Genomic DNA, 22351 nt, shown 5'->3' on the forward strand with positions numbered 1-22351 from the left:
GGATGCTGGTAATTTTTTAAACTACTACAGGTGATTCCAGTTTAAGACATCACTAGATTAGGGGGCTAGATAAGGCAGTGGTTCTCAGCCACATCTGCATATTGAAAACACCTGGGAAATTTTTAAAAGATGCTGATGAATCTCCAAACCAGTACCTGTCTTGGTTACTTAACTGATCTGCCTAGTATTAGGATTTTTTTTTTTTTAAGTTTTCCAGGTGATTCTAATGTGCAGTTATGGCCTTTAGGATTTTAAAAAATGAATAAGAAAAATGAATGAAAAAATGAATAGACCTATAGCCTTACATTCCAGACTCAGAGTCTCTTTAATGTGTGTGTGTGTGTGTGTGTGTGTGTGTGTGTGAGAGAGAGAGAGAGAGAGAGAGAGAGAGAGAGAGGTGTGGGGGGATGTTTCTGGAGTAAGGATTATCCATACCAGTTAGCATGGGGCAGACTGAGGCCTATAGAGCAAAGAGGTAAAAAGGAAATAACTCATTTTTGGAAGCACTGTCCTCTATCAAACCTTATCCTATGTGCTTCCGCTGAGCCACATCCCCAGCCTTTTTGGTTTTGGGTTTGTTTTTTTTTTTTAATTATTCTGAGACAGGTCTTGCTAAGTTTCTTAGAACCTCGCTAAAATGCTGAGGCTGGCTTTGAACTTCCACTCTTTCACTCTGCTTCAACTTCCATAGTCACTGTGATTACCAGTATGCACCATGCCCAGCAACAATCCAACTTTGCAAACTCCCTGGTGATTCTGATACACACAAAAGTTGGAGAACCTCTATACTTGAGGCCAAGAGAAAAGAAAATGGTTGTAGAAGCATGTGAAATTAAAGGATGATATTTTTGTGATTGTTTTCATTTTGCTATTTAAATTTATTTTTATTAACTAGTATGTAAAAGTTGTAAATATTATTGGGTACTGTATAATATTTTGGATACGTGTATAAATTGTGTAATGTTTAAAACAGACTAAACAGCCAGGCACAGTGGCACATGCCTGTAAACTCAGGAGGCTGAGACTGTAGCTTCCCACGGAGATCTGTGGCGCCACCTGCTGGACAAGAGTCACATAACATGTCCAGGGTTTTGCCTTCACTGCCCAAGACCTCGTAGTGCCTTGTCCCCACCTGGAGGCCACACCCCCACCTGGAAACCACACCCCCCACGTGACCCGGGTCCTAGGCTGAGACACCACCCAGGCCACCAAGTAACCGTAGCTGTAATTCGAGTCCTCAGTCCCCAGAGTCCTGGGCAGGTCAGGAATTCTAGGGGCTGCTCCCTCAAGGGAAGGAGCCGTCGGAAGCCCCCACCGAGGCCCGTGGATGTAGGACTGGGCTCCTTGACCTTGTCGAACTGTGGCCCTGACAGGCAGCTGCACTGGGAACCTGTCATGAGAGTCTCTATGCCCTAATGGGACAGGCTCGCCCTGCCCAGACCTGTTCTAGATTCCGCCACCACCCTTCCCCAAGGCCACTGCACCTCTGCCCGACTCGCTGGAGCAGGGCCTCATAGTCTCAACCCGGAAGGCTGGCAGAAGAAGGGCTGGGTCGTCTGAGGGGCCATGGAAGCCACGGCAGAGCCCGTTCTCTACCATAAGCTGCAAATCTGGGAACCAAACATGGAGTCAGAGGAGGAGGAGGAAGAGGAGGAGACATCAGAGCCCCTGGTTCTCTCCCTCAGGAGGCCCCTGGATGCCCCTGGGTGAGTTGGGGAGAGGTGAGGATACCCTGTTCTTCAGACTGAGGCTGGCAAATTCCTCTCTAGGGAACCCTGAAGCAGGGTGGAAGGGCTACTCCATGCTTGGCTCAGTTTCAGGGACTTTCTGGATGAATGGGGGAGGAGGTCCCAGGCTGCAGCCCCAGACCCTGCTGAACCAAAGGTCTGTGCATCTGAAGGGACATCTGTACCAAGCCAGCCCCTGTCCTTTCTGTGGCTCTGTCTTAGGTTCCTGCCCAGGTGCAAGAAGCACCTGCCCGACAGTTTGGGACTGGGCTACACCTGTCAGACCCCTGCTCTTTAGCCACCTCTCCTGCCTGCCAAGCCCCTCAGGCCTCCCTCCAAACTGGCTGACCCCTGCCTCTCCAACCCCCTCTACAGACAATCCCTCCAGAGAAGGCCACAGTTGCCCTAGCTCTTTCCCTCTCCAGGTCTTTGCCCATGCTGAGCCCTCTACCTGGAAGCCCTGCTCTCCTTGGCAAACTTGTTCTTTTGCTAAATCAAACCCTTTGGGGAAACATTCCCTGTGTTCTCTTGGGATTCTTGGGTAACCCCTGCCTCAGCCCCAGTTCAGGACATCTTTCTCTGCAGGAACAAGGTTGGTGGGCTTCCTGGAGCCTGGGCCCGACTGGTGGCAGCCCTGCTGCTGCTGGCTGTTAGCTGTTCCCTGGCTGTGAGGCAGCTCCAACGTAGGGGCAGCTTGACAGGAAGGCTGGGCTCCATGGCCCCTCCAGCCAACGTACACTCCCATCCTACTGGTGTGTACCACCATGGTGCCATCATCAGCCCTGCAGGTGGGTGCCGGGGAGGGGAGGGGTCAGGGGTCACTTGCCCCAGGCCTCTCCCCCATAACAATCCCTTCCTTACTGCAGCCATATGCTCCCACCTGGGCCAAGAGCTACTTGCTGCTGGGGGCAATGTCGTGGATGCTGGAGTCGGAGCCTCTCTGTGCCTGGCAGTGGTGCATCCTCATGCCACAGGGCTAGGTCAGTGACCCATGACCCTGACAGCAGCACTCAACCAGGGCCCTGGGCAGTGACCTAAAATTCAGGCAGTCAGTGGCCTTGACCTCAGGGCTAGCTAGTGAGCGGCACATAGGATTCAGGCATTGGCCTCAACCTTAGGCTGTGACCCTTGAGTCCAGGTCTTTATAACCTTGTCCCCAGGTGTGCTGTCTACTTACACAGTTGTGCTAGGGCAGTGGGATAGGCTGCCAAGAGACCAAGAAAGACTCCTGGAGGTGCTGATAGGAGAAATAGGATTTATTGAGAAATGCTTCTGGGAAGGTCCAGCAGCAATGGGCAGGGAAGGTATTCCTCTGCTCCACACAGTGCCTCTGGTACCTTGCCAGAATGTACTGTCTCTTTCCTCTCAGGATGCTTCACCCAGGGGTGGTGTCCATGAACAAGCACATCCCTCTCCACAATGCCCCAGTCTGCCTCAGTTTCCAAAGGGGCGGTTTTATAGGTTAGGTTACAGAAGTAGTAGTTGCTTTGCTCTTTGTATGACCAGCATCTCTGAGAGCAACTGTCCTGGCATATGTGCAAAAACACAGCTTTTTCAGCTTTTTCCAGATAATACTAACTTACCCTAGTTCCCAGCATACACAACAGAAAATCCATGTCCTTCTAGTTTATCTCAGCATTCCTGACTAGAGCCTGCTCTCCAAGTTGCCTTGATTTGGCCGGGTTCCTGGAAATTAAAGGAATGTTCTAGAGATGTGGTATCTTTTTGCCCTCCTTTTAAGGATGATACATCAGGATCAGCAGGCTCAGGGATCAGTCAGTAACCTTTCACCTGAGGTTGCTGAATGACTCTGAGCTCAGTCCTGGCCAGCGCCCCTGACCCCTTTGTGACTCCTTTGTCTCCTCCCAGGTGCCATGTTCTGGGGCCTCTTCCACAATAACTCCTCAGCAAACGCAACAGCTCTGACATCAGGCCCAGCCCAGACCCTGGCCCCTGGCCTGGGGTTGCCCACTGCTCTGCCTGCCCTGCATTTGCTTCATGCACACTTTGGCCACCTGCCCTGGTCACACCTGCTGATGGGTCCCACCATGCTGGCTCAAGAAGGCTTCCTGGTGGACGCATCCCTGGCAAGGGCTCTGGCAACCCAGGGCACGAAGGGCCTCTGTCCACTGTTCTGCCATGCTGACGGGACCCCCCTGGGCCTCGGGGACCGAGCTACCAACCCAAAGCTGGCAGCGGTGCTTCGTAAGGCAGCACTCGCCCCAACTCCAGCCCTTGCCGGAGATGAACTACTGAATTTGCTGTCCAGAGATCTAGGACTGGAGGAACCCTTGGCTAGACCCACCCCCACCTTGGTGCCAGCACTGCAGTTTTCTATGACCCAAGGCATCCTATTCACTACCCCAGGTCCCTCAGCTGGCCCGGAACTGCTGGCACTACTGAAGACAGCTCTGCACTCCAGAGAACCCAGCCCTGACCTCTGCCCACCCCTCCTAAAAAACACTGTGACCCCTGTGAGTAGCATCCTGGCCACCGTGGACAGCAGCGGCACTATGCTTCTTCTCACCTCCTCACTCAACAGCACCTTTGGGTCTGGACACATGTCTCCAAGCACTGGGGTTCTGCTTAGTGATCTGGTGGACAGGTCTGCAACTAGTGCCTGGGCCTGCCCCCTCATTCTCCGTGTCAGCTCGGATGACACAGAGGCTGATGTGATGGGGCTGGTGGCTTCAGGAACTCCCAGGATGGCCAGAGCAATGACACATGCCTTGCTCAGTCATCTTGCAAGGCCCCAAACCCATACCCACCAGCAGCATCAGCCCCAGCCCCAACAAGGACCAACAGATAGCTCCAGCACTTGCGGCCAAGGGACCCTACTCCAGGTGGCTGCCCATGCAGAACACTCCCATGTCTCCAGTGTCCCCAGTGGCTGCTGCCCCTTCCAGGGGTTCTAATGGAGGGGCAGGAATCTGATGGGAAGCAGGGTTGTCTCGAGCCTGAGAGCAGGGCAGAGAAGACCCAGCAGCTATGGGGTGCATAGAGAATGTGCATCTACTATGTGCCATTGCTGGCTCAGCCCCCAAACTCTGACCTGGTCAGTTACCTGAACTCAAGCTCTGGCATCCAGGGCAAGCTTGATCACTCTTCATAGCATGCCCACTAGATGGAATATCTGGCTTTTTCTAATCAGCTGAGAAGCTTGATGATAATGAGGAAAGAGCAACAGGGCCTGGGGCTAGCCCTGAGTGCAGATCACCTCTGGGAAAGACAAATGGAAGAATGTCAAGTCCCTAACTAGGACTCTGTGCTCCATGGGGTAGGGGCAAGCAGTACTCAGGATGCTGCTGGCATCTCTGGCTCCATAGCCATCCTCTGCTGATCTTCCTCAACTGGACTGGAAATAAACATCAAGTCTCCTGGGTACCAAGTGCCATTCCTGCTTTTTGGTTAATTTCCATCAGCCTTTGAGGCACCTGATCTCAGGGTTTCCCCCATGGGCAGCACAGGTGAGCAACATCCAGAGAGGATGTCTCAAAGCTTCCCTTGCTCTGCTTACCTCATGTTTCCTGGGGCACCAGACATGAAAGGTGAATCTTTTAATTTCGCTTTCTAGAACAGACAAGAGTGGGGCAGGGTTTGCAAGGGTAAGTAGGAAGTGTCCCAGGTCCCTGGTTACAAGGGATCTGGAGCTGGGTGTGTGGTGTTCAAAGGCCAAGGTTGGCCCTGACCTCCCCTCTAGGACTGGGGTCAATCTGTATACAACTCTTCCCAAGCCCAGAAGCAGGGATGGCGAGTATCACTTCCCCTTCTCTGCCATTGTAAAGAGCATCTCTGATTTAATAGAACTCTGTATCCTACCACTCTCTCTCCCCCTAAAAAAAAAAAAAAATTCTCCCCCAACTTAGTAATGTACCACAATCTATGCAGTTATTTTACCCCAAACCCAGCATCCCTGTCTGTTCCTCTCCCCTGGTGCCCAACCCATCACTTCCTCCAGTCCCCACTTTAACCAGCTCCAAATTAGCCCAAGTCTGATCTGTTTTCATATCAGAGTGGTGCTCTCCACCGGTGTCTGACTGATCTTCCTGCTTGTACTTTTGCCTGCAATCCATCCCCCACACAGCAGCCAGATAATCTTTTTAAAATGTTTATGATGTAAAACCCTCCAGTGACCTCCCAGCACACTCAGAATGAAATCGAAGCTCCTGATCCTGGCCTGGCTTTTCTGAACCCCACCCCCACCCTCCACCAACCTCCACCCCTTCATCTCTAGGGTCTTTGTAGCTGCAATGTCCTTGGCCTGGGCTTTTGTCCCCTCTTAGATCTTTGCCCTAGGGAAGGATGGATCCTTCTTGTCATTCAGTTCGCAGCCCACTGTAACCTTCTCATCGAGGTGACTGACCACTCCCTCAAATAAGAATTGTAGAGCCTACTGAATTCTTTCAATTAGCAAGAGTTTTTAACAGATGTATTCACGTGTTTCAAAATTTAAAAGGCTGCCTCTTACCCCTATATTCTTTTTTTTTTTTTTCATAATTATCTTTATAAATGTATTTGACTACTTGTTCTCAGCTGCTTCCTCCCACTAGAAAGGAAGTACATCTAAGCAGTGGCTTTGTTCCAGCCAGCTGCCTGGTTCAGCACGGTGCACAGCACAGGGTAGAACTCAATAATTGTTGAATGGTTCAGTGCTCCCAGGGGCCGCTTTGGGACGAGACAGATCGATCGCCTTCACTTGGATCTGTTTTCTGAGTGGGATATGAAGGGGTCCATGCTGCACTCTGGAAAACGGGGGAATGAACTGAGGGTTTTCACCAAGGGAACGGAAAGGCGGGCCTTCTCTGGCCCCGCCCCTAGTTGAGCTGACGGAGTACGCATGCGCCGGAGCCTGACCTGGAAGCTGCTGTCTTCCGAGCCCACGTGTTTCGTGGAGCATGGCGGAGATCAGCGTTTGTGATGTTGCGGAGACTGTTTCTACCGGAGAAGCGACGCAAGCCGACCGCCATGGCCTGCTGGAGCACAGTCGCGAGTTCTTGGACTTTTTCTGGGACATTGCAAAGCCGCAGCAGGAGACCCGGCTTGAGGCCACCGAGAAACTGCTGGAGTACCTGCGCACAAGGCCCAGGGTATGGTGACGGGGCCTGGGGCAGCGCGCCGCGGAAGTCCTGGCAAGGAAGCTGCCGCGGGCCCCGAAATTTGGGACGGGGAAGTGTAGTCGCGACTCTGTATACTAGGGAGGGCGAGGGCGGGCCCTTTTGTCACTGTTTGACACGGGAAATGGTGTTTGGTTCCGTAGGGATCCGAGATGAAGTATGCCCTGAAGCGCCTAATCACAGGACTCGGGATGGGGAGAGAAGCCGCTCGGCCATGCTACAGCCTGGCTCTCGCACAGGTGAGGCGGTGCTCCTGGGCAGAGTGGTAGCGTGCATGGAGGACGGATGTCTCCGCTGCAGGAAAGGGGGCTGTCTGAGGGAGGAGTCCCAGTAGCATTCTCACATGGAGCTCTTGTGAGCTACTAAGAAATTCGGGCAGGTTGAATAAGAATTTGAACAAATTTTCTTTAAGCTTTTTGAGACCCGGGCTTGACTGTATTGCCCAGGCTGGCCTCGAAGTCCCAATGCGCCACCACCCCCAGCATGCTGAGTAACTTTGATACAAAAGTTGGCAGCAGACCTCTTGGATATGGATGCTGGGAGCAGGCGATTTGGGGATGGGCTCCTGCAAGACACAGGGCCTGCTCCACACTAGGGATCTCAGTGATTCATAGGCCATTCTCTGAGAAACTTGTACAACAAAGAGCAGAAGAGTTAGTCCTTTAGGATCAGCCTAAAGAACCTCAGAGCAGGCTGTGAGAACCAGGTGGGTTGTTTGGGAGTCACAGGCAAGCAACCTAAGGAGCATAGTTACTGTAGGACCTACCTTCTGAAGGCCTGTTGGGGATGGGGCAGGGAAGGAATATTCAGTTTCATTTGGGCAATGGTATTCCATTCTCAGGCATCATTGGGGTGGGACTCTGGGGTTTCCTGGGAAAAGTTGAAGGAATATTGGAGGTTGGTGTCTGGTGGTATGTAGTTGGGCCTCCCTACTCAGCCCCTTTCTTCCTCCTGCCTCTAATCCTGGCAGCTGTTACAGTCTTTTGAAGACATCCCGCTATGCAGCATCCTGCAGCAGATACAAGAAAAATATGAGCTGCATACGGTGAAGAAGGTGAGCAGTGCCCAGAGAGGTCAACAACCCCCACCCACACCTGAGGTTGAAGGGATGGAAGGATGGAAAGCATTTGGGCCCTTCTCACCTAGGCTTGGAATCCTTTTCTAGGCAATGATGAGACCTGCTCTCTTTGCGAACCTGTTTGGGGTGCTAGCCCTCTTTCAATCAGGCCGGCTGGTGAAGGTAAAAATCTTTGGGGATTCAAGGAGCACATGGACTGACTTGGGAGTGGGGTGTGCAAAGTAACATTCCTGCACATGCCCTCTACGTTACCAGGACCAGGAGGCCCTGATGAAGTCGATTAAGCTGCTGCAAACCCTGGCCCAGTACTACAACCACCTACAGGGACAGCCCTTGAAGGCCCTTGTGGATATCCTCTCTGAGGTATGGGCTTACCTCTGTAAGATCCATCATAGGTCACACTACGTGCTATGGAAACATTGAGGAAACTCTGGTTACTGCATGAGAACACTCTAGAGTAGCACTGCCCTGTAGAATTATAAGGGTGTATAATTGGAAGGTTTTCAGTAAGTGCATTGAAAAAGGTAAAAAGCAAAGCTGTAGTTTGATAATATTTTACTTAATGTAGTAGTAAATCTAAGATACTGTCATTTAAACATGCAATCTATATAAAGATATTTTTCATTCCTTTTGTACTACATCTCTGAAATCAAGTATATATTTCATACTTAGAGCACATTTCCTTTCAGGTTAGATTACAGGTACTTGATAGCCATGCATGGCTAACGGTTTTCCTACTGGGCAGCACAGGTCTTAAACAATGCCTGAGTTAAAAATTAGTTTTTGTTATTGTGGTCAGGGCTGACCTTCATGGGCCTCCATTGCCCTACCTGAGACTGAAGTAGGTTCATACTAGAACCATTTGCCACTGAATAAAAAGGAAAAGGCCAGCATATTCCCAGACTGTGACTTTCTGTGCAGTCTTTCCTCAAAGCCAGAAGGACCTGAATTCAAATTCCAGCTCTCCTCATATGGCTCTTTTTTTTTTTTTCTTTTCTTTTTTTTTTTTTTATTATTATATACAAATGGGGTACATGTTGTTTCTCTATTTGTACATACAGTCAAGGCATACCATTTGTGTAATCATACGTTTACATAGGGCAATGATGTTTGATTATTTTTTTTCCTTCCCCCCCACCCCTCCCACCCCTCTTTTCCCTCTATACAGTCCTTCTTTCCTTCATTCTTACTGCTCTCCTTATCCCTAACCCTAAACCTAATGCTAACCCCTCCCACCCCCCTCATATGGCTCTTATATAAGAAATGGGCTCATTCCTCTATAAAACCAAAAAAGGAATAACTCAAAGCATAACTCCAAGCCAATTAGCTTTAGTGGGGTATCTTAAAAACCCAGCTTCCTGCCAGTCACAGTGGTACACACCTGTAATCCCAATGGCTCAGGAGGCTGAGGCAGGAGGATGGAGAGTTCAAAGCTAGCCTCAGCAAAAGCGAGGCACTAAGCAACTCAGTGAGACCCTGTCTCTAAATAAAATACGTAATAGGACTGGGGATGTGGCTCAGTGGTCAAGTATCCCTGAGTTCAATCCCTGGTTACACATTCCCCCCACCAAAAAAAAAAAAAATTCCTAGGAATTTGAGGTTTTTCTCCCAAATACCCTCTGGTGGTTCTGGTGCCACCAGGGTAGATTATAACGGTCCTACTTCAGACTAACATTATGCCAGAAGCCCCAGAAGTAGAACAGGACCCAGAGGGAGCTACTTTCTCTCAACCTGTCTCCCCATTACCAGGTCCCAGAGGCCACATTCCAAGAGATCTTGCCAAAGGTCCTCACCGCTGACCTGAACGAAGTCCTCAGTTCCCCTAAACATCTGGAGCTCTTCCTCTTAGCTCAGCAGAAGGTGCCTGCAAAGCTCAAGAAGCTGATGGGATCAGTTGACCTGCTCTCAGATGAGAATATTCCCAGGTGTGAGGGAATTGGGCAGATGAACTCCCCGTGGGAATGTCCAGCACCCTTTTCTGCTAGGGGGTGTTCACAGAGTCACCTCTGCCCTCTTCCACAGTTTGGTCAATGTGTTGAAGATGGCAGCCACCTCTGTGAAGAAGGAGCACAAGCTGCCCAACTTGGCTTTGGACCTGCTCCGCCTTGCACTTAAGGAGGACAGGTTCTCACGATTCTGGAAGGAAGTGGTAGAGCACGGGCTGCTAAAGAAGCAATCCTGGCCAGCCAGGTATGTGTGGCATCATCTCCCCTCCACCCCCACTGCCTGTCTAGTGGGGACCTGACCTACAGTCTACTCTGGGGCACTGGGGGCTCTGACCAGGTTCTGTTCCCCCATTCCCCCATAGTTACCTGTGTTTCCGCCTGCTGGGTGCAGCCCTACCTCTGCTATCCACAGAGCAGCTACAGTTGGTGATGCAGGGAGATTTGATCCGCCATTTTGGAGAACACATAGTCACTGCTAAGGTGGGCTTTATACTGTACTATTTAGCATTGCCCAAAGGGGCCAGACAGCAGGAAGAGGGTGGGACTGGGGACCTGGGTATCCCTGACCTCTGGGTAGAGTGAGCTGCCCAATCCCTGTCCTCCAAAGGGAGTTTGGATAAGGTCAGGCCCACTCACAAGCAGGTACAGACAGTGGTCTGTTTAGACCGCCTTGCTCCCTCAGCTGGGATCACAGTAATGTGAATGGGCCTCATCCCCAGTGTGTTGTGCACTGTCATGCCCAGTACATTGCAAATGCTGCTGGGATTGCTATTTTTTACCAGGTCATTTCCTCCATAAAACAATGATAGCAGGTGCATGTTGCACAGGGTACAAAGATTAAACAAGTTGCAAGAAAATGTAGAATGGCCATTGACATAGTAGGTGAGAACTGGTGGTTGTTGAATTCCAGGATAACGCAGCTAGGAACTGGCATAACAGGATTTGAACCCAAGTCAGTGTGGACCCTTAACCATTCCTCCACACTGCACCAAGCTGGGAAAGCAGCCCATCCCCATCTGTTGAAGTGGAAAGGGAATCATCTGGAGCTGGAAGTGCAGAAACAAGAGGTCAGATGTAGAGAGGCCTTGACACCAGACAGAAGTGATGCGGGTACAGGGAACCATTGCAAGTTTAGGTTCAGCCCAGCTGTGTACAGAGGAAGGGGTTCTTGGCCTGGGTTTAACCTGTAATGGAAGAGGCTAGTGGTGCCAACCCATGCATAACTCTTGCAGCTCCCGAACCAGTTCAAGTTTGCCCCAGAAATGAGCGAATATGTGGGCACCTTCCTGGAAGGGAGCCAGGATGACCCTGAGCGGCAGATGGCTGTGCTGGTGGCCTTCTCATCCATCACCAACCAGGGCCTCCCCGTCATGCCTACCTTCTGGCGAGTCACGCAGTTCCTGAATCCCCAGGCCCTGCAGGACTATGTGGCCTGGCTACAGGACATGTTTCTTAAGCCCAACCTGGACTCCTTGGTTGACTTTAGCACCACCAACCAGAAGAAATCCCAGGATGCTTCACTCAACATGTGAGAGTGGGCCCAATGGTAGGGGGAGCACCCAGGATTCTGGAGTTTTCTACCTGGGCTGCTGAACCCAGAGCCCTGGACTCTCCCTCCCAGTGTTGTGGCTTCAAACCACAAAAGCAAGCAGGGAAGCACCCTAGTTCTTGAGGATGGTCTCAGCCTTGGCACCCTGGTATTCAGGACAGAGAGAGCTTGGTTTCCTATCAAGATGGGGCAAAGGAGTATCCTGCTTTTATCATCTCTGAAAGGCTTCCATGACCTCAGCTACTGTCTCCCCAGGCCTGAGCGAGCCATGTTTCGGCTACGGAAATGGATCATCCACCGCCTAGTTAGCATTGTGGACCAGCTGCACCAGGAGAAGGAAGAGGCCTTGATAGATCAGGTGGCCAGGTATGAAATGATCCTGTGCCCCAACTGCCCATAGGTGGCATGGCCAAATAATTGGGTCCCTTGCCTAGTCCTAGTTTGGGTCCTCCTGTAGCCATATGCCTTCAGGTTGAGCCATCACTAGGGAGCAAGCAAAGGGATTTAGAGGAATTCTCCAGGAACCTAGGAAGTGTGGGGTTGCAGAGGCCTAACAGGCTCAGGCTTGCCCTGCATATTCTGCAGGAAGCCTTAGCACATGGGTGGTGTGCAGAAAGCTCTGCATCTCCCATATGTGCCAGACACAGAGCCAAGGAGGGTGGTATTTGTTCCACGTACAGCCCTGAACAAGAAGCAGCCTCACCAGCCCTGCATTTGCAGAAGCAATAGTGTGCCTTGGTCACTGGCTACACAACCTCTCATCTGTCTTGGATCCAAGGGAGGGGCTCTCCTCCTAGCTCTGCTCAGCTTGGGATTTGGACCAGAGAAATGACCCTTTCCTGTCATTGCCTGGCTGCTTCTGACCTTGCCCTATGGACCCCAGGGTCTGTGCCCACATCAGAATGGCTCCCTCTTCCTGGCACCACACCATCCATGGGGCCACCCAGGAGGGGAGCTGGTCAAAACAGATAGTACTGACAGGCAGCACTTGTTGCTCTCCCCAGGTTTTGTCTGTTCCACTCGTTCTTTAAGACAAAGAAGCCCACGTGTCAGATCCCAGAGACCAAGCAGCAGTTCTCCTTCCCTCTGGATGGCCGCACCCGAGATTTCATCATTACTGCCTTCTTCAGGTGGAACTTGGGCAGCTCAGAAGAAGTCTAAGGGTGACAGTGGCCTTGAGAACACTTGTTCCTTCTTATTATAAGCTGGGAGCAACAGCAAAGTTCCAGTGTGTTCTTCTAGGTCCAGGGACTAGGACTGAGTCCTGGGGGTGGGTGGAGGGATGGGGTCATGTTCCCTAGTACAGTCTTGTGACCCCAGTCCCTACCCTTGCCCAGCCTGCTACAGACACTCAGCATGAAGTTCAAGCAAGCCCCAGACCAGAGCCATGGTGGGAAGCCCTGGACATACCGCCTGGTGCAGGTGGCAGACATGCTGTTGAACCACAGCCGCAATGTGGCCACCGTGACACCCTTCACAACACAGCAGCGCCAGGCCTGGGACCAGTGAGGGCATGGGACTTCCAGGAATGGGTGGGACACTTAGGTCTAGCTGGCAGCAGTGGTCTGCAAACATGCCCATCTCACTGTAGGATGCTGGAGACCCTGAAGGAACTAGAGTCCCGTTCCTCGGAGGCAAAGGCCACTGCCTTCCAACACCTGCTGCTCCTGGTGGGCATCCATCTCTTCAAGGTATGGTGGTCTGGAAGTGGGAGGTATAGGAACTTGGTGTACTAGGGTACAAAAGTTTTGAGAGACTCAAGGGCTCCCTGGTGGCCAGGGAAGTCTCTGGGAGGTGGAAGTGGGGTTCCCTAAGCTATCCCAGTCCTACAGACTTATAATCCAGGGGAAAATCACTCTATCCACTTCACAGACACCAGCCAACATCCCAAACTTTCCACAGAGGGCCTCCTCTGTAATCCCCACAGCTTTGAAGTAGGCACTTCTCCACATCTGACTGGTGGGAGACAAAAGCAAAGTAACTTGTGTGTCACAGCAAGTAACTGGGATTCATACTATCCTCCAGATCTTACCAGATGTTTTTCACTGACTGGAGGTGATGGATATGAAGGAGAAAATGTGCCTTGGGGGATGCAAACCCAGCACCCATTGGGGTGTGTCATTTTGATAGTCAATTAAAAACAGTGCAGAGTTTTTATATTTGTCTCTCACTGCCCCTGCCCCTGCCCAAGAAGGAGTGGTAGCAGCTGAGGTTTGTTTTTCCTCACTGTGGATCCTCCCAAACCATGGTGTTTCCCTTTTTGTTCTTTTGAACAAGAAGCTTTGAGCACTTTCGAAGCTCAGTGCCAGCAAAACTTGTGACCTATAAGGTTTCTTTAACCCTAAGCCCTGGTTTCTTCAGAGGTATTCTTCTTGAGGTGACCAAAGCTCTTAATGAGGCTGCTTTAGGTCTTAGTGACCTGAATAGACAGGTCCTACCTTTGTTCCTTTCTGGGCACTTGGCTAAGGCTTTTCTTTTCAGTATTTGGCATCAGGGCTTTGATAGTGATAGGACCCCAGTGATTCTTGGACACATGCACAGCCTATTCCATACCCTGGGGTCTCTGAGATTGACTCTGACAGAGGGTAGGATAGTTCAGGGTATGTCAAACCCTAGAGAAAAGGTGCAACCCAGAGGACAGACCCAGTCACCACCAGGTAGCTGGAGACCAGTGGCCAGGGCTCAGGCTTCTGTTCCCCTGCCCTGGACATCAAAGCAGCCATTGTATTGTGAAAGGGACGTCTGCTCTCTAGGTACCACACATCACACATCACAGGATGTTTTCTACAGGTGCTCCACCCCCAACAAGGTGGATTCAAATTTAATTTAACTGAATTAATTATTTTGAAGCCTAATGCCAAGCCAGGTGTAGGGGTGGTAATCTAGAATTATGCACTGGAAGGCTGGGACCCACTAGGTTCTGCTACTCTGGTTGTCAGTGGGGAAATTGGGCTCCTTGTTCCCTGAGGGCTCTCAGATCCTGTGGTTATATATGAGGTGTAAATGGGTCATTAGTTCTTGGGCTACCCCCTGGTCTTCCATTCTGGGTGATGAGGATGACTGACCAGGGCAGGCAGCTGCCAGTGTTAAAAGCTTCTCTAGTGCCAGCTACTCCCATGTGGTCAGCCCCTGATTTCTCTTCTGCCCTCAGTCCCCAAGAGAGAGCTGTGATCTCCTAGGTGACATCCAGACCTGCATCAAGAAGAGTATGGGAGAGAAGACCCGTCGTTCCCGTGCCAAAGCCACCAGTATGTCATTGCCCCTGGGGGCCGGGTGGAAAGGGTATGTCCTTGGGCATAACAGGGAGCCAGAACAGGGCTGACCTGGGTAGCCAGGCCAGCAGTATCCTGCCCAGGCTCAGCCCTCTTCCCCAATTACAGACTCACAGGAACCACCATGGGTGGAGGTGATGGTGGAGATCCTGCTGTCCCTACTGGCCCAGCCCAGCCACCTGATGCGCCAGGTGGCCCGGAATGTGTTTGGCCACATCTGCCCCCACCTGACCCCACATGCCCTGCAGTTAGTCCTGGATGTGAGTCGGGGTCTTTAGGAAATGGAATCTGGGGTGGGGCTCACTGTACATTGTGCTGTACTAGGAGTGCCATATCATCCCCTCTGCCTCCTGCTCTAACCTATAGTCAGAGTGGGTGGGGTCCTTGCTCAAGCTACTACCCTGCCAGCCTGCCCCAGGCACCTAGGCCTGTCAAGGGGACACTGGTATCCCATTTTCTTCCCTTGGCCTTTGACCAAGACCAGTGACCTGAGCAGGGCTGGGAACCAGGGCAGGAGGTAGGAATTGGCATGGAAATCCTCCCCAGGTGCTGAACCCTGAGACAAACCAGGATGAGGATGACAATGTGGTGGTCACTGATGATTCTGATGAGAAGCAACTAAAGGATGCAGAGGTACCTGGTAGTGAAGGGCAGGGCAGGGTGGGCAGCTGTCAGCAGGCACATGGCAGTGGGAAGGTGTAACTCACGTGCCCCCACAGAATGAGAACAAGGACAGCGAAGACAATCAAAACTCAGAGAGTGAAGCAGACAGCGAGGAGGAAGAGGAGAGTGATGAGGAGGAGCGTGATGAGGACGTGGACCCCAACTTCCGCCAGCAGCTAATGGCGGTGCTACAGGCTGGGAAGGCACTGGTGAGCAGGAGCCAGGGGAGGGACTCGTGCATGTCTGTGTGTCTCTGCCCTCCTAAGGCCAGGTTGAAGGCTGGGCCTCTGTCCCTCAGGGTGAAGTGGATGGTGAGGAGGATGAGGAGGAGCTGGGGGATGAGGCCATGATGGCCCTGGACCAGAACCTCGCCAGCCTCTTTGCCGAGCAGAAGCTGCGCATCCAGGCCCGGCGAGATGAAAAGAACAAGCAGCAGAAGGAGAAGGCGCTCCGGCGGGCCTTCCAAATCCGGGTGAGCAGGCAAGCTGCCAGCACCCTGCCCCTCCCCTCCCTCTGCACACACTCCCACGTGGGCTGACCCCACTCTACCCAACCCTGGCCACAGGTACTGGACCTGATCGAGGTGCTGGTGACCAAGCATCCTGAGAACCCCCTGGTCCTGGAGCTGCTGGAACCACTACTGAACATCATCCGGCGCAGCATGCGCAGCAGCAGCACCGCCAAGCAGGAGCAGGATCTTTTGCAGAAGACAGCCCGCATCTTCATGTGAGCAGGGCAGGGGTGCAGAACAGGCCCCAGAACCAAGACTAGGGACAGCCAGGCCTTCAGGGTTACTCAGACAGGAAGAATGGAGCCAAGATTCAAACCCGGGCCCAGTGGTTCAGGCTCCCTGCTCTGACCTTGGGCATGTGCCACTCAGTAATGCACACAGCCCTTGATTCGTCCTCCCATTCTTAAACTTCATGCCAGCTGCACCCAAGAACTGGGGTTCTTGGGGCCCCAGTCCCTGCCCTGCCCTCATGGTCACAATAGTTGGGAAATCCAATCTGTCATCCAGCATAACAGACCTGTGGGAGCCCACTGTGGTGGGGACACCTAACCCAGTCCTGGGAGGAGTGGCAGCAGTGCTGGGAGCTGCAGAACGAGTGGGAGGTCATTAGGGCCTCAGGCAGGGCAGATGGGAAGAAGTGTCGGGAGCTGGTCACGGGCAGCTGCAGCTGGAAGGCAAGGCAGGCAGCACAGCAGGAGGGGCCACATGGGCCAAGCTGGGTCACAGAGACCCTTTCCACAGGAATTGGGGGACAGAGGGGTTGGAGAGGGTTTGGAGGGGGCTGTACTAGAGACAGAGAACTGGGCAAGGGCAGCATCTGGAGAGAGACAAGGTCTGTGCCAGTTTCAGATCTGTCTTCCAGAACCCAGAGGTACTAGAAGAGAAGGCCTGGGGACCTGGGACACTAAGTAACCCTAAGAGGGTAGTGGCCCCCAACACAACCCCATGCCAGCCCCAGGTCACACTTGTTCAGACAGTTCTGTCTTTTGCTTGGATAGTGTCTAGTTCGCCAACTATCCTACCTCTCATCCCACGCTGTCCTGTGTAGATAGGAAAAGGGACAGATCAGGGTATTGGGGCCCTGGTGCAGCCCAGCCTGGGGAGCTTTTTCTGCCCTTTACCTCATGACCTCAGAGCAAACCCATAGGACCTGGGTCAAGGCTCTGTCCTCTGGGTCTGTTTCTTCATCTGTTAAATGGGGCTTCAGGTTGTTCCACTTATAGTTAGTTGGCTTTGCTTGACAAAGAGTGGGGTGGACAGAGGTTCTGATCTGCCCCTCCCACCCCAAGGCACCACCTGTGCCGCGCCCGGCGCTACTGCCATGACTTGGGCGACCGGGCAGAGGCTCTGCACACGCAGGTGGAGCAGCTGGTGCAGCAGGCCAGCCGCCAGGCCGACTCCTCTGTCGCCCTCTACTACTTCAATGCCTCTCTCTACCTGCTGCGCGTGTTGAAGGGCAACACTACCAAAAAGTGCGTCCGCGAGAGCCAGAAGCAGCAGAGGGCCAGTGCCAACACAGGCTCCAAGCCCCAGGACCCACAGGTAAGCAGGGATTGGCCTGAGAGGGTCGTGGGAAGAGCCCTAAGCTCAGCCCAGGAGGCCGACTGCCACCCCCAGCATTTCACAGCTGGGGCTTTGAGGATAAGACTTCCCAGGACCCTACCCTTGGCCTTCTGAAGGCAGTCGGGGCTCTGCTCCCATCCTCACCCTGCCTCTCTCACCTGGCCCAGACTGCCAGCTGCTTGGACTTGAACCTTGTGACATCGGTATATTCGGCAGCACTGAGCTCCTTCCTGACCAAGCGCAACAGCCCACTCACTGTTCCCATGTTCCTCAGCCTCTTCTCCCGGTACCCAGTAAGTGTCACAGCCAGCCATTTCCCCTGAAGCCCCCTACTTAGCCCAATCACTACCTTATGACTCCTATCGTCCCTCACAGATGATCTGTAAGAACCTGCTCCCCATCCTGGTGCAGCATGTACCTGGCCTAACAAGGCCCCGCCATCAGGTAAGGGCCCTCCCTGTCCCCAGGGCCTATGTGAATTACCTGAGTAGCTCCCTTCTCCCTGAGTATTAGTGAAGCCCAGGAGCCCTGCCCTGCTGGTCTTAGCAGTGATGCATGCTCTCCAACAAGCAAGGATGGCTGAGCTCTGATCTGCCCTCCACTGTAGGCACAGGAGCTGAGGGGCAGGGCCAACTTTGCTCCTGCAGCTTCCACTTCCAATCGAGCCTGACCCCTTCATCTCCCTGCAAGAGCTCATCCTTGGGCCGCACAAGAAAATGCCTGAGCGTCTGCTTGGATGCTTGACTGTCGAGCAGGCTGGAGGGAAATGGCACTAAGCTTATAAGGAACTGTCCCAAACTGAGGTCCTGCCCCAACCCAATTAGGTCCCTTGCCTGTTCCCAGACCTCAGTGTCCCCCACCTACATAAGAATGGACATAGGGTGGATGATCACCAGAACAGAGCCAGAACAGCAGGGAGCCCTTCACCCACAAGCTAGAGCCACATGACCTTATCAGGTGTCCAGTGGGCTCCTGAGCTCTCAGGGGTTTCTGAGCCTTGGCCCAGCATGGGCAGGCCCCCAGTAGCCACCATCTCCCCACTACAGGCCCAGGCCTGCCTGTTGCTCCAGAAGACTCTGTCCATGAGGGAGCTAAGACTATGTTTTGAGGACACCGAGTGGGAGCAGCTGATTGTCCAGGTCCTGGTGAAGGTTACCGAGGTAAAGCCACGGAGATCCCTCCTCCCAACCCATCAGGAGCGGTTCTCTGGAAACTTGAGCCTCCGGAGTGGGGTTTGGGGTTGTCCCAAAAGACATTTCCTCCCTCTGGGTTAGTCTGGGTGAATGGGAATTGACAGAAAGGCCTCAGGCAGCTCTCCCAAGTGCCTGAGCCTGACTCCCTCCTCTCTAGAACCTACGCTCGCTGGGGGAGGCACAGAGCAAGTCGGAGCACCAGAAGGAGCTGTCCTCCCTGGAGCTGCTCAACACTCTCCTCAGGATAGTCAGTCACAAGGTGAGGCAGCAGCCCACAGAGCTGGGCCAGGGCAGGAAACAACATTCTGGCAACAGACATCCCAGGAGAGTCAGGGCTTCATGATGGGGGTGGATGCCAGTGGGAGGAATCAGACTATCCTGATTTAAGTGATTATAGAGCCATGTGTGGATGAAGGTGATACTTGGGAAGACAGAGCACCACACCTGTAGCTGGCAAGGTCAGTGGAAGTGGGGGCTGTTATCAGGCTTCAGTAAAAGAACTGAGAAGGGTCTGGGAGCACTAGAAGCGGTGGAAGGAGTTGGAGAAGATTATATGTGGACAGCAGTTAGGAAGGAAGCCAGGCCTCGAGCAAGAGTTCAGTCACAGCTGGTGGGGTATGAGATGCTCTCAGGCCATCAAGATGGAGAGCTAGGAGGCCGCTGGAGATGGGCCTCTGGGTCCCCCACTCTGGCCAGAGAGAGGATTTAGGAGTCCAGCATGGTAGGAATTCAAGTGAAGTACAGGCTTGGGCTCTGAGCAGTGCTGAAGGAAGGAGGCAGGGCTCGGGGCAGAACCTTGGAAAGCAGCGACATAGGAGGTACCAGCTGGACCAAGGCAGGAGGCCTGGGGCCCAGGATCCAGGGAGAGGCCCTGCCTCCCAGCACCACTGCAGTTCCAACCTTCCATTCCTCTGCAGAGGTTGACTGAGAACCTGACCACACTCCTGGGCGTGCTGCAGGGCCAACAGCAGAGTCTGCAGCAGAGCCTGCAGCAGGGGGAGCACTTGGTCGGCTCCAGCCGCCTCTACGACCTCTACTGGCAGGCCCTGAAGATGCTGGGAGTCCAGTACGTTCTGGGAGGAGGAACCTCACCTTGGGAGGGGGCTGGAAAGACCCTCCCACCAAGGCTGCCCCTGTTCTGGTGTGCGTGCTTGGACACGGGAGCTTTGGGTACTTGGGTCCTATAGGACCTCAAGATAGAAGTGGCCCTGCCCTCACTGGACACTTTCTTGCCTTGCTTACTACCTCCCAGGCGCCCCAAGTTGGAGAAGAAGGATGCTAAGGAAGTTGCCAATGCTACCCAGAGTCCAGTTAGCATGAAGCGGAAGAAAAAGGGATTCTTGCCAGAGACCAAGAAGCATAAGAAACGCAAGTCAGAGGATGCCACACTTGCAACCACCAGTGAAGACCAGCCCCCCAGCACAGGCAAGAAGAAGAGGAAGAAAATAAAGGCCAAGACTCCAAAACTTCAAAACAGAAGCAAGAAGCTGTCACAAGTGAATGGTGCCACTCCAACATCTCCCACATCTCCCACAGAGCCTGCAGGCAAAAAGCACCAGAAGGCTCTTCCCAAAAAGGGGCTGTCAGGCAAATCCCCTCAGTCCGCTCTGCCCCGGAAAAAGGCGCGGCTGTCTTTGGTCAGGAGCCCTAGCCTGTTCCAGAGTGGGGCCAAGAAAAAGAGAATGCTGCGCAAGAAGGGGCGAATGCCCCAGGCACCGACCTGCCCTTCTGCCCCTGCCTCCAGAAACCCCACAGACTCCTAGTTTTTTCACAATGATTTTTAATAAATAAGCTGCAGTCTAAGACACCAACTGCTGCCTCTGGGGGAGTGGGTCTTTTGCCAACCTGCTTGAGGGTCCTGCTATAGCAAGCACAGCCTGAGCTATTTTCCCAGGGGTCCCAGGGTGCAGAGCCCCTGGTTCTGGGCTGGAATCTCAGCTCCCAGGGTGGCACAGCCTGTTGGTGTTAAGTCAGGCCAGTGTAGGTGTGATCGTTCCCTGGATGCACCCCCACCCCTCCCTGGCATTTTGCAGCAGGAGCCATCAGGACATGATTTAAATAGGTTTATTTCTTCATTTACAAGAGGAATATATTTGGCTTCTCTCTTAAGACTCTGAGATTCACAATCAGCAGCTCTAAAAAATAAAGGAGCAGTTTGGCTTCCGGAAGGAAGAGGAGGCAACACTTGGACCTGGTTCTTGTACAACAAGAAAACATTGCTGGGGCCCTGGCTGAGGCTGGGTGGAGGCCAAACTGGGTTTTGAGGGGTACAACCCCCCACCCCACCCCCTTGTCCCAGCCCCCAGGGTGCCCCAGAGCTTGGTGGGGTGGATATTCCACTAACTAACACCACTGAAGCCACAGCCAGCCAGTAACTAAGGGGCAAAGGGAGCATTGTCCAAGCTGACTTCAGGTCTCCTATGGGCCATGACAGCCCCCCTCAGACCAGAGCCACCTGGATTGCAGCAAATGTGCAGGGGGATATAGAAGAGTGGGGATCAGCTCCCCCAGGGGCCGGTGTGAAGATGGCAGCTTCACCCTAGTGTGTGGTTGCAAGGATAAGTATGTGTGTGCATGTAGTTGGAAGTGGGGTGAAAGCCTGGCCCCCCAGAGTCAGCTGAGGGAGTTGTAGAATGTATGTGCGCATGAGATCCACAGCAGCCTGTGGCTGGGGTTGTCGGCTGATGGATAGACCTCAGCCTCCACAGACTCATCTGGGCAGGAAGCTGAGTGCATAGCTGCTTCCTTCAGCAGCCAGAGCCCTGGCTACTGCCCCATGGGTTCTGGGAATTGTTCTCTGGGCGCTATCCCTGGAAAAGGTTCAGCCAGCCTGCGGGGAGGGAGTGGGCTCCTGGCTTCCGGGGGATGTGCTCTAGGGATCCTGCAGAGGTGGGCTAATGGGTAGCTCCTGGAGATCTCAAACCTGGTGTGCAGCTGGTGCCAGGCCCCTGTAAGGGAATAGTCCCCACCTAGGAGACCTCCAGGTGTTGAACCAGCCTAAGGCAGCAGAGATGAGTATCCTCCAGAGTGACCAGCCAGGGCAGGAAGCACCCAGTGAAGGGTGCTCAATTCCATGTGCCAGCTTGATTCAAGGTCAGCATGGTCTCTGCCAAGCCCTTCAGGGGGCCTCAGAATTTGAATCGTGGCTCTGAGGCCCGAGCCACCTCTTCTCTGTACAGTCCAGCATCAACTGGGTCTTCAAAGCTGCCTTGCCCAACAAACTGTGTGGGAAAATCCAGCCCCCTGGCCCCACAGCCTAGGGAGGGCAGGGGCTTGCCCAAGATCACATAAGCTGGTGTCAGGCCAGGTTCTCCCAATACACCCACTTGAGGCTGTCTTCTCCCTTGGCTCCAGGGCCCCTGAAGCCCAAACCCAGGACTGGGAATCTGTCCAACTGCATGGCTCCAACACACACTGCCTTCCAGGTTAACTGAGGACGCAGCCTCCTCTTGGAGCCAGGGCCACTCAGCAGTCCTGGGCCAGAGAGGGTGGGTGCCCAGCTGTGAGTCACACAGAAAGCCTTGGGACAGCCCTGTAGGTCCAGGATGCCGAAGGACATCTCCCAGACTAGGGAGGAGCGAGGGTTCATCACTGTCCCAGCAGCACCTGAAGGGGGGAATGTTAGGTCAGAGGTGGGGCTTTGGGGGCACATTCCAAGCCTTCCTTCCTTCATTTCCCTGCTGTTTGGGCAAACAGGCGTTACCCTGGGGGCTGTGACTCTGGTCTTGCACTGCC

At 53.3% G+C, this 22351-nt stretch overlaps 3 protein-coding genes across 6 annotated transcripts in view; 2 read left to right on the forward strand and 1 right to left on the reverse strand.

Annotated features, from left to right (window-relative positions):
* The first annotated feature begins 1207 nt into the window (after positions 1-1207).
* On the forward strand, positions 1208-5111 carry Ggt6 (gamma-glutamyltransferase 6). 2 transcript variants are annotated; one of them, XM_047544167.1, is made up of 4 exons: positions 1208-1706; positions 2313-2515; positions 2594-2707; positions 3597-5111. In XM_047544167.1, exons 1-4 carry the CDS (start codon positions 1567-1569, stop codon positions 4640-4642), a joined length of 1503 nt encoding a protein of 500 aa, XP_047400123.1. In that variant the 5' UTR covers positions 1208-1566; the 3' UTR covers positions 4643-5111. The 2 variants fall into 2 exon arrangements, with proteins under 2 accessions (XP_047400123.1, XP_047400124.1); XM_047544168.1 differs by lacking the exon at positions 2594-2707.
* A 1193-nt stretch (positions 5112-6304) lies between these two features.
* Mybbp1a (MYB binding protein 1a) lies at positions 6305-20804 on the forward strand. The gene is made up of 26 exons (XM_047544164.1): positions 6305-6814; positions 6985-7080; positions 7812-7895; positions 8007-8081; positions 8175-8282; positions 9669-9844; positions 9942-10109; positions 10228-10345; positions 11098-11393; positions 11670-11780; positions 12419-12544; positions 12752-12919; positions 13006-13105; positions 14566-14662; positions 14795-14946; positions 15233-15319; positions 15406-15558; positions 15648-15821; positions 15915-16075; positions 17150-17402; positions 17591-17716; positions 17799-17867; positions 18470-18583; positions 18774-18875; positions 19534-19682; positions 19869-20804. Exons 1-26 carry the CDS (start codon positions 6623-6625, stop codon positions 20377-20379), a joined length of 3966 nt encoding a protein of 1321 aa, XP_047400120.1. The 5' UTR covers positions 6305-6622; the 3' UTR covers positions 20380-20804.
* Spns2 (SPNS lysolipid transporter 2, sphingosine-1-phosphate) overlaps positions 20663-22351 on the reverse strand; it is a 36144-nt gene continuing 34455 nt past the window's right edge. Inside the window, exon 13 of one of the 3 annotated variants that reach the window (XM_047544165.1) lies at positions 20663-22222. In XM_047544165.1, the coding sequence (XP_047400121.1) occupies positions 21745-22222 (478 nt within the window). In that variant the 3' untranslated portion in view covers positions 20663-21744. The remainder of the gene's footprint in view (positions 22223-22351) is intronic. The other 2 variants (XM_047544166.1, XR_007107663.1) reach the window with 2 other exon arrangements.

Source organism: Sciurus carolinensis, chromosome 3, assembly GCF_902686445.1.
Source record: "Sciurus carolinensis chromosome 3, mSciCar1.2, whole genome shotgun sequence".
Taxonomy (NCBI): Eukaryota; Metazoa; Chordata; class Mammalia; order Rodentia; family Sciuridae; genus Sciurus; species Sciurus carolinensis.